This window comes from Suricata suricatta, chromosome 3 (genome assembly GCF_006229205.1).
Source record: "Suricata suricatta isolate VVHF042 chromosome 3, meerkat_22Aug2017_6uvM2_HiC, whole genome shotgun sequence".
NCBI lineage: Eukaryota > Metazoa > Chordata > Mammalia > Carnivora > Herpestidae > Suricata > Suricata suricatta.
The window spans coordinates 60,689,405-60,699,954 of NC_043702.1; the positions used below are offsets into that span (position 1 = coordinate 60,689,405).

Genomic DNA, 10,550 nt, shown 5'->3' on the forward strand with positions numbered 1-10,550 from the left:
GATTCAAATAGAGGGACTGAGCCGGGTGGGTATCTGAGCTCCTTAAATAAGAGCACGTGTGACAAACACTTACTGAGCATCCCCTAGTAAGACATGAAAACACTAACAATTCCATCAGGCACATCCAGGGAGTATGTAGGGGCTGAGCTGGAGCAGGGACCCAGAGCAAGGGCAGGTTTGGAGGACTTGAAAAATAGGACATCTCTAACCAGCTCTCTATCAGGCATCTATGTATCGGTCGCTTGACTGATGGGCCCCTGATGCTTTGGAGCCTTCAGATAAGTGTTGAGGTGTGTCCACATTAAACTCATGTGTGTCACTGGGCTTGCAGAGAACGGTGAAAACTTCAAATAAGAACGTGAATGTCCTAAGAGATCCCTTTACCACAAGTTTCTTCTAAATGTTAATGTATGTTCTGCAGCGTAGGCTCTCTCCACTGGGGGGATAAATGCTATAAATTGCCTCTTTCTTTCCATCAAATGTATGCCACTCTCCAAGATCTTATTATTGATAAGGAAATTCATCTGACTTAAGTGGAAGGAAACGTTTTGGTGGGGAGACTAATGAGTTGTCCTGTCCCCCTCCACTCCCCGCTCTGGCCCTGGGCCTGAAGCACATGTGCATGGGTTGGGTGCTTTGCTGAGTGTGGCTGACTAACCCATGCATGGCTTTCCCTTTCTGCAGCCATCGAAAGTCCTATCAACATGCCCCCTCCATGCAGGTGTATGTACGGAGGAAATTGCTATTTTGATGAGAATGGCCTCCCCAAATGCAAGTAAGTCTGAATGGTGAGGTCTGAGCCGTAGACCTGGGGGGATTTGAGACAAAGTAGCCAGAAAAACAAGTACAAGAGCCTTGCCAGTTCACTGATGTCCACATCTTGACCAGCTTGCTCTCCCTTGGGAGAGTCCACAGAGAACTAAGTCCGTGCTTCTAAACCCACACTGTGCATAAGAATCATCTCATTCACAGGGATTCTGCATTTCCAACAAGCCCCGGAGATGCCACAGGCCTGTGAGCCAACTGTAACAGGGATTAGAGAAGTGACAGCCCATTTCTCTACTCACCTGGTGTTCACTACACCTGGAGTGCAGGAGACCGGCTGTCAGCAGAGCTGAGTCAGCCCAAGCCCTGTGGTGCGCAGAGACTGGGCTAAAGATTTGGGGAAGAAAAAGAGAGAGAGTTCTTGAGAACGCTTTAATGTGGAGCAAGATAAATGGAGGTCTTTAGAAAGTATTTAATGGAAATATACGAGAGGGAAGAATACAATCTTGGTGTCCATTTTTATTCTCAAAGGAAGAATTCCGTAGACACTAATATGTTTATTTGATGATTTTGCGGGTGTCATAGCCACACCATTGAAAGTGAATTTCAAAGTCAGATTGTTGTTTTTCCAGCTCACCATCTCTTGGCAGAATAAACAAGAGTCAAGTGGGATACACCGACTGCCCCACGTGTAATTTGCTCAGTCAGACCTCTCTTTACCTGAAGATGTGCTTGTACAATAGCTATGGAAGCCTCAGAAGGCCACAGCTTGTGAGCAATTTCTCCTTTCACTTTCAGGTGTCCCAGTGGCTACATGGGAAAATATTGTGAAATAGGGCTTTCAAAAGGCGTCCCTCCAGGAACAAGTAAGTTTTAAGAATATGAGCAATCTTGGCGTGGCTCAGTTGGTTGAGCAGCCAACCTCGGCCCAGGTCATGATTTCGTAGTTCGGGCCCCACGTCAGGCTTACTGCTGTCAGTGCGGAGTTCGCTTGGGATCTTCTGTTCCTCTCTCTGTCCCCCCAGCCCCTCTCGCACTCTAAACATTAAAAGAAAAAAAAAAAGAATATGAGCAACCTGGGAATGCCTCACAGCTCCAAAGTTGAGTGCTGTTTATATTCTATATAACTCAGCCTCTGAAGAATGATTGGTTCTGCTCTCAGCTTCCGTGCTGAAGTCTATTTGTTCCTCTCCCTTCCACACACTGATATGGTCACTTCTTCTTTCCTCTTTGATGGCAGCAGTGGCTGTGCTGTTGACAATCATCCTGATCATCATAATTGGAGCGTTGGCAGCATTAGGAGTTTTCCACTACAGGAGAACTGGCTCCCTTTTGCCTTCTCTGCCTAAGCTACCAAGGTCAGTTTAATTATGTGGAATATTGATTTTAGAAGCCTGGGTGATGTGACCTTGTGAATAATTTAGGTTTGTTTTTTTTTTAAGTTAAAAAAGTATAGCATGCAGCTTACTTATTCTATAGAAACAAAAAGTAGCGGACTTAAAGCCATCATTCCAAATCACAACCTCTTAATCGAATGCTTCTATAAACCTGAGTGCAAATCATATTTTATAGTCCAAATGGTCGTGCCCAGTGGTGGGTGTTCAGGTTAGACTAGAGCACAGTCTGGGGTTGGACCAGGCTTCATTCATGCAAGTGCCAAGCTGGCCATCTCTTCGATCTCAAGCATTCAGGAATGTGCTTTAGCTATGCTGTGTAGCTAAGGCAACTTCCTACCATATTTGATGTGTAAATTCATAGTGGGAATTGAGTATTTCATTTAAGTAAGCTTTAGTAATATGGAGGAGAGAGTACTACTGCAAAAGGTGGCTTTAAAAATCGTACCTTGTTTCAATTCCTTTTTTTCAGCTTAAGTAGTCTAGTTAAATCCTCTGAAAATGGAAACGGGGTGACTTTCAGATCAGGAGCAGATGTTAACATGGATATTGGAGTGTCTGGTTTTGGGCCCGAGTCTGCTCCTGGCATTGACCCATCAGCGGTGATGGTGAGTGTGGCTGCAAAATGGCTATTTGAAGGTTGTCATGTTTACTGTTTTATAAAAGAAAAACTTTTTATAGAAAATAAAATTAACCTAGAAAAAAAAATGAAGCTGTATGCTTCTCAAAATAAAGCCTTTACAAAATTAGGAAACATTCGGTTTTTTTTTTTTTGCAGAAAGGTCTCTAAAATATTAGTAATAAAATTACACTTCTAGATTTTAGATGCAGTGGTTGGTTCAAATCACAACTCTGCCACTGTCTAAGGATGTAATAATAAGTATGGAGCTTGACCTCTCTGCCCTTCATTGTCCCCATCTGTACAATGGATCCAGTAATACCTTTTGAGAGGATCAAATGGCTACTTTATGAGTGGACTAGTAGTGTCTCTATACCTCCCAAACCTTTCATATTTAACCTCTGCATAAAAGTACAATATTATCCATTCTTTCTTCTTTCCCCTCTTCCTCTTCTCCTCCTCTTTGCTCTGTTTTCCACTAGGCACCCTTTTCTCTGCTGTGCAAACCTAATCCCCAAGTGAATATTTGTATTAAAGAGACAAAAGAGAACGTAGGTATAGAAAGAGTTTCTGTTTTCTTGATCTGATGAATCAGTGCATTTGTTATTTCATGTGATGTTTGCCGTGTGGAGACCTTGTGTCTCCTGGCTTTTTCTTTTTGGATAAATTTGGCATAGCACCTAGCACACCTCCAGGTGTGAGGAGGGCACTCTCCTTTCTGTGTAAACCAGGTATTTCTTCTCTCCGTCAGAGTGAAGACTTTGCCATGGAGATGGGGAAGGAGCCCATAATATTTGAGAACCCCATGTATGCATCCAGGGACAGTGGTGTCAAAGTGGCTCAGCCAACCCAGGTGAGAAATCACAGCCCTTTCTTTCGGGCGCTGCTATGCTGAATCTTGTGCTATTGAGTAGCGCCCTCTTAGGGTTCTCCCAGCTTCCTCTCAAATGGAAGGAAGCAGTGTTCCCATTCTTCAGCTTCACACGCGGTAACAGGTCTGACCCAAGGGTATGACACCCACGTGTTGCACAGTCGCCTGGGTTTGGCAACCATTCTCAGGGTGCTGACGAAGAGCCTTTTCATTATGAGTGGTCAGGGCAAGAATTATGAGTCCCTTCAGGAGCTTGGCAAGCAGTGCCTGACACACACAGGCTCTCTGTAAATATTTGTGAAATGAACAAGTGAATGATTGTCAGGTCATTATGTGGAGATTTGGGGGGCTGGGTAGACTCCCTGGATTCTTACTGGTATCACAAGCATGTTATTTGAGGTGACCTCCTTATGCTTGCCTTTCACAAACTTTTCTGAAAAATGTAGAAGTCCCCAAAGTTGATAGGCAGATATCTAAATTCCCTTTGGTGCATCCCTGTCACTCACTCATTTTTAAGAGGAGCAGGAGGTGACAGGTGAGTAGATGAAGGGAAAGAACTTTTCCCTGGCCGGTGCCTGTTGGTATTAGCCTGACTCCTTTGCTGGAATGACTACAGCCTCAGTGAAACGCAGTGTCATGTTTAAAACCTAAAGTTCTTTTGAAATCATAAGATATGGTACCTTTTAAATATGGAAAGGTTTATTTTATGAATAGGTTTCTTTTTTTTAATTTTTTTAATTCTTTTTAACATTTATTCATTTTTGGGAGACAGAGACAGAGCGTGTGTGGGGGAGAAGCAGAGAGAGGGAGACACAGAATCAGAAGCAGACTCCAGGCTAGAGTGTCAGCACAGAGCCTGATGCGGGGCTCAAACCCATGAACCACGAGATCATGACCCGAGCTGAAGTCGGACACTCAACTGAATGAGCCACCGAGGCGCCCCTGAATAGGTTTCTTAAGATCAGAAACAGTTGCATCTTGAGAGCATTTTGCCTGATCCTTTGATATCCAGATAGCAAAAATTTGATCACGTGATGAAATAGATGTGGCATTTCATTTGGAGTTTTCACTCAAAATAAAATGAGGTCGTGTTTACACACACATTCATGTTGGAGAAGAAATGAAACAGTGAATGTAAAAGTATAGGGAAAAGAGTGAATTTTTACCTCGTAATTTGTTCATTATAGTCATGGTAATTTGGGCTCAGGAGGGAACCTCGGAATCACATGGATGTTATGGAAAATGTCTAAAGGGGTGTTAATTACATTATGTCCGTTGTTTCAAAAATTCAGCCTCGGGGCACCTGGGTGGCTCAGTCAGTTAAGCCTCCGACTTCGGCTCAGGTCAGATCTCACGTTCGTGGGTTCAAGCCCTGCGTCAGGCTCTGTGCTGACACCTAGCTCAGAGGCTGGAGCCTGCTTCCGGTTCTGTGTCTCCTTCTCTCTCTGCTCCTCCCCCCTCATGCTCTGTCTCTGTCTGTATCAAAAATAAATAAAACATTAAAAAATTTAAAAAAACGCAAGAAACTATTAAAAAAAGAAGTTAGTGCTTGTAAAGTATTCATTAAAAAAAAAATTCAGCCTCTTGTAAGCAGTCACATCAGATGAGTGATTTTATTCTAAATATCCGAAGAGTCTCAGTTCTCCGATGAGTTTGGGAATAATTCACGCTGCTCCTCTAGGATTGGCTGCCAATGTACAACCAGGGTTGTTTTTCTGAAAATATGGTCAACCGTGGGGATAAGGGAGCAAAGAGTACAGAATAAAATTGTCGTTACTGAGCGCGAGTATAACCGTGTGCCTCTCAGAACTGAGGCGTGAGATAGACGACATAGTGGTCGGTTCTCTTGATTTGGGGAGATGGGATCGGGGTTTGGTGCTGGAGCATGGGATTGGTCTCCTACTAAGACGAATAGTGCCTGACCACGTCAGGCAGTAAAGAGAACCAAAGAGTTGATAAGAAAATCACAGGATAATTCTTTCAAAACTGGATAATACCCTTTAATATGCACACAGGTAACTGTATCTGCCGTATCTGGAAACGTGGATAACCAGAACTATGGAAGTCCCGTAAACCCTTCTGAAATAGCTCCAGACACAAAGCCAGCTTCCCCAAGTGCTGACCCAACTCAGGTAACAGTGTGTGGCTACTGAGATGATACCGGATTTGCAAGGGGCTTAGGAATTGCTGGGTTTACTAATGCGAAGGGAGACTAGGGAGACCCTGATAGGCTCACGGACCCGAGATAGGTAGGCAGTTAATAAAGATGATTTTTAAGTAATAATAATAATGACAACAAATTGACATTTTTTCCACAAATTAAAGCCACATTTGTAGTATTGATCTGAGATGGGAATGATTGCTTGTGTTGTGGGAGACCATATGGAAAAGAAGGGCAACGGGCTTCAAGGTCTAGCCTCTTCAAACTAGAGTCTCAGAGAATGACTCAGAATAAAGAGCTCACTGTTTCAATCACACATATTAGAAGACCTTTTCCTTTTTCATGTAATGCAGTTTTTCTACAGTGTACATCTTTGTTCCCTGAATAATGTACTGTGTTCTCAGCTCTACTGCTGTTACCTATATTCACCACAAGATGGCACTAATTCATACTCTCTTCATCAGTCCGTGGATCCATCCAAACATTTATTGTCCTCAGTGTTCCAGGTACGGTGTTTAACACTGGAGATTAAAAGAAAAAAAGACCACTAATGGAGCTTCTCTGTCATGCTTTCAGGAACTTTGACATTTTTAGACAGGCCTACAGAGAGAAATTGAATCAAATTTGATAGGAAATTTTGTGTTAATATATAATCTATCACTAGTTTTAATGGACACACACGAAGCTACCTAAGATCTAGCTGTCTGATTCTGGGCAAACTATTTTACCTCTGGTTTCTGGAGTCTTTATGTTTCTCATTGGGTTCACTATTGGCATAGTTCTCTGTGGTCCAAAATGTTGTCTACACTGCAGGACATTTTAGTATTTCTGGCCCCTGTCTACTAAGTGTCAGCAGTGTCTTTCCCAATGCCTCGTGATCCCAGAAATCAGCCCCCCCCAATTCCAATAGAGAATAGGATCTAGAAAGTCTCCGTTTTAAGGTTTTATGAGTTCTTCTGTAAAGCAGTATAAAAAACAAATCCAAGGGTAGTTAGGAATCTATTTACACAATCCTTGTTTCTGAAATAATCTATAAGCATAATTGGTATCTGCAAAGTTAACTTGGAAGTCATATTGAATTTTCAGCACCTCAGAAACTGGTTCTTATTCTGTTTGTTTGGATCAAAATAAAAGCTGAACCAAATTAATGTAATGAAGTTTATAACAAAGGTCTCTGTCTACCTTTTCATTATTTCATTTACTAATTCCTTCTCTCTCTGTCTCTCTGACACACACACACACACACACACACACACACACACACACCTGACACATACAAATATTATGTTAGAAAGGAATTTTCAGTTTCATATTTTTTAAGAGCCTGAATGTTTTCTTTAAGCTACATTGAAAAATGGATTTTGAAGTACTGATATACTTGAATGTCACAATGTCATGTCTCTTGAGTGGTCCCTAAATCTGAGGCAACCCCAAGGCAGTGCCAAATTATTTCATATTCTCAACTTTTCTTTTTTTTTTTTTTAATGTTTTTTCTTTATTTTTGAGAGACAGAGACAGTGGGAATAGGGGAGGGTCAGAGAGAGAGAGAGATAGGTAGATACAGAATGTGAAGCAGCCTCCAGGCTCTGAGCTGTCAGCACAGAGCCCGACGTGGGGCTCAAACCCACGAACCATGAGATCATGACCTGAGCCGAAGCCGGAAGCCGGACTCTTAACTGACTGAGCCACCCAGGCGCCCCCCAGCTTTTCTTTTTAGTCCATTTCAAGTCTTGTGAGTCTCTTCACTGGACAGAGCTCTCTTCCAGCCTGAGCAGGAAGAGGCTGCAGCCTCTGACCTGCACATCTATCATCAGAAACAAAATGAACACGGAAAGACTTTTCACACGAGAGTGGATCTTCATCAGTCATAGTCCCTTTCTTTCTCATCTTCACTTTTGCAGTATGTTGGCTTTTCCTCTTTTGTTGTTGTTTTGTTGTTGCTGCTTTGTTTTGTTTTAAATCAACTGAGGCTGAGACCCTCTAAGGTCTGTCCTGCATGCTATGTCTAGGGATCTCTCTGCATCGGTTGTCTCCTGGGCACTGAGATGGCAGCTAATGGGGCTTAAAGCAGCAAGGCACTTGGTTAGCTCTCTCCAGTTGACGTTAGTGTGCCACAGAGGCTCACAAATACATCTTTCATCAGTAAATCTGGTCAACGGACTCAAAGCTAGGAACAAAAATTCCTGTGACTCAGTTCTAGTGTTTTCCAAAAGAGTGATATTGACTTGCATTGGATTTTCCAAGGAGATAAAAGTGAAAATCACCAGTTTCTCTTGTCAGCAATTGCTGACCTCCAAGTAGCCCATCCCATAAGTGTAAGCTTCCAGAAGCCAGGCTCTTGACCGGAATGTCTTTATCTTTTTCTTGGTGGCTGCCGTGCACGGCGTAAGTGCTCACTGACATGTGGGTTAGAGTGAATGGTCTTCTCCTGTAGTCGTGTGCTCCCTACTCCCTCACATGTTGGCCTCCTACTTTCACAGAGCAAGGGATGCCCCCAGAACATATGGTCATCTTAGCTTCCTGCTGGAGTGGGCTGGCCGTGCCCTTGCTTTCTGTTCCTTGAGCTGTTTCCGGTCCAGCTTTTCAGTGAGACCTGGGCCACCAGCCACAGTTTATGGTGATTTCTCTTTGGGTTCTTCAGTATATGATCCTCTGAGTCCTATCATCATTGCCTACTCTTTCACCTACAGTTCAGTTATATGCACTTGCTGTGACTCCTTCTTCAGCTGTAAAACAAGAGCACCTACCTCACAGAGTTCCTAGAAAGATTAATTGGGAAATTTGTAAGCCTTTTAGACTAACCCCTGATACGTAGTAAGCTCTCAATAAATGCTAGTTTTTATGATCACTATTGCTATTTGGATTAATCCAAAAAGGAGGAAATGATGAAGGGGAAGGGGAAGGGATAGGTCTGAGTGGACCAAGCATCAAGAAAGACATCATTTTAGGAAATGAGAGTTACAATCTGGCTTTTCCCTTAAATTTTCAGCAGCCCCGGAAAAAATGTCTTGCCTGTCTTTGTCACAGCTTCTAGACAATATAGGCACAGATTCTGTCAACTATACTTGTCAAGTCAAGGAAGTCTTTGAAATTATTAGATGAAAAGAGCCCAGAGACTTTCAGTTTCAGTTTGGGGACTGAACAATGTACTCATGAGTCTGGTCATGGGATCCCAGGTCCCAGTTTGCTTTTTTCCTTCACTAAGAAGACATTTTATTTATTTATTTATTTATTTATTTATTTAATAGTTTATTTAATAGTTTATTTATTTTGAGGCAGAAAGAGAGACAGAGGGATAGAGAGAGAGGGAGACACAGAATCTGAAACAGGCTCCAGGCTCTGAGCTGTCAGCACCGAACCTGACATGGGGCTGGAACCCATGAACCGTGAGATCATGACCTGAGCTGAAGTTGGCCGCTTAACTGACTGAGCCACCCAGGCGCCCCTAAGAAGACATTTTAAAACCTACATGGAGGTGGGTGCCTGGGTGGCCAGACACTTGGGCCTCCAACTCTTGGTTTCAGCTCAGGTCATGATCTCACAGTTTCATGAGTTCAAGCTCTCCATTGGGCTCTGTGCTGACAGCACAGAACCTGCTTGGGATTTTCTCCTCTCTCTCTCTCTGCCCCACTTTTGCTCTCTTTGTCTCTCTCAAAATACGCGAATAAACTTAAAAAATATATAAAAGCCTCCGTGGAGGAACAAATCCATGCAAAAACTCCATTATTGAAGGTTTTCTGTTTCCCCCTTTTCATTTAGGCAACAAAATGGAATATCTTCAAACGAAAATTGAAACCAACGACCAACTTTGAAAATCCAATCTATGCGGAGGTAATTGTTGACGATTTTTGTTCTCACAGGCATCCGGCATTCTATCTTAGCAGTAACTTGCCTGGCTAAAGCGGGTGTACACTCAGATTATTCTGAGCAAACTGGCAAAGATTCGTTTTCTTCACACAAAACTGTTTCCAGTGACTTTGGGGGAACAAATGGCTGATTGGTGTTTCCCTGTGGTCTTAGATGGAGACCGACCAGAAGGACGGCGCTGCTGTGGCCCCCCCGCCCTCCCCGACCCTTCCTGCTAACAGTTCTCCAAAGAGGGACCCAGTGCCAACCTACACTGCGACCGAAGACACTTTTACAGACACTGCAAACCTCGTTAGAGAAGACTCGGAGGTATAGCTACGCCATCTATTTAGGAATAATTAGACACACACTTTTGCACATATATTTTTTACAAACAGATGAAGAAAAAGTTAACATTCGGTACTTTATTAAAAAATATATATTTTCCCCCATTTGCCTGTAGTTGGAGGTGTCAATGGAAACCATGCCTTGTGTGTCCTTTTTTTTTTTTTACTTATGTTGTCTCATATTTTTACAGATAATTATCACAATGTACTATATGTATATCTTTGCACTGAAGCTATCTGAAGGAAATGCTATAAATATACTGTACATTTGTAAATTTTGGAAAGATTATCACATCATTAAATTTGCTGAGAAAAGTATCTGCTGAATTGGTTGGTGATCATTCCAGTAAATGATCCAGCAGGGAAAGGAATTGACTCGGGGTCGTTAGCCATGTCTGAAGAAGAGGTACCACTCATATTCCCTATAGGATTAAGGAAAGAAACCCAGGCCCCTCTCCTGGGTCCATTTTTACACCTCAGCACTTAATTCATGTTCTCTATTACCTGCAAGCTGATTAGTAGGCATATTGATACAGGGAACTGTGTG

The 10,550-nt window shown here is 42.7% G+C and overlaps 1 protein-coding gene across 1 annotated transcript in view; it reads left to right on the plus strand.

The window, feature by feature from the left end:
* Positions 1 to 10,330, plus strand: part of LRP2 (LDL receptor related protein 2) — a 180,479-nt gene extending 170,149 nt beyond the window's left edge. The window contains exons 70-77 of the mRNA XM_029933311.1: positions 676 to 775; positions 1,564 to 1,631; positions 2,006 to 2,123; positions 2,632 to 2,767; positions 3,530 to 3,631; positions 5,665 to 5,781; positions 9,570 to 9,641; positions 9,831 to 10,330. Coding sequence (XP_029789171.1) covers positions 676 to 775; positions 1,564 to 1,631; positions 2,006 to 2,123; positions 2,632 to 2,767; positions 3,530 to 3,631; positions 5,665 to 5,781; positions 9,570 to 9,641; positions 9,831 to 9,992 — 875 coding nt within the window. The 3' untranslated portion in view covers positions 9,993 to 10,330. The remainder of the gene's footprint in view (positions 1 to 675; positions 776 to 1,563; positions 1,632 to 2,005; positions 2,124 to 2,631; positions 2,768 to 3,529; positions 3,632 to 5,664; positions 5,782 to 9,569; positions 9,642 to 9,830) is intronic.
* The last annotated feature ends 220 nt before the right edge of the window (positions 10,331 to 10,550 follow it).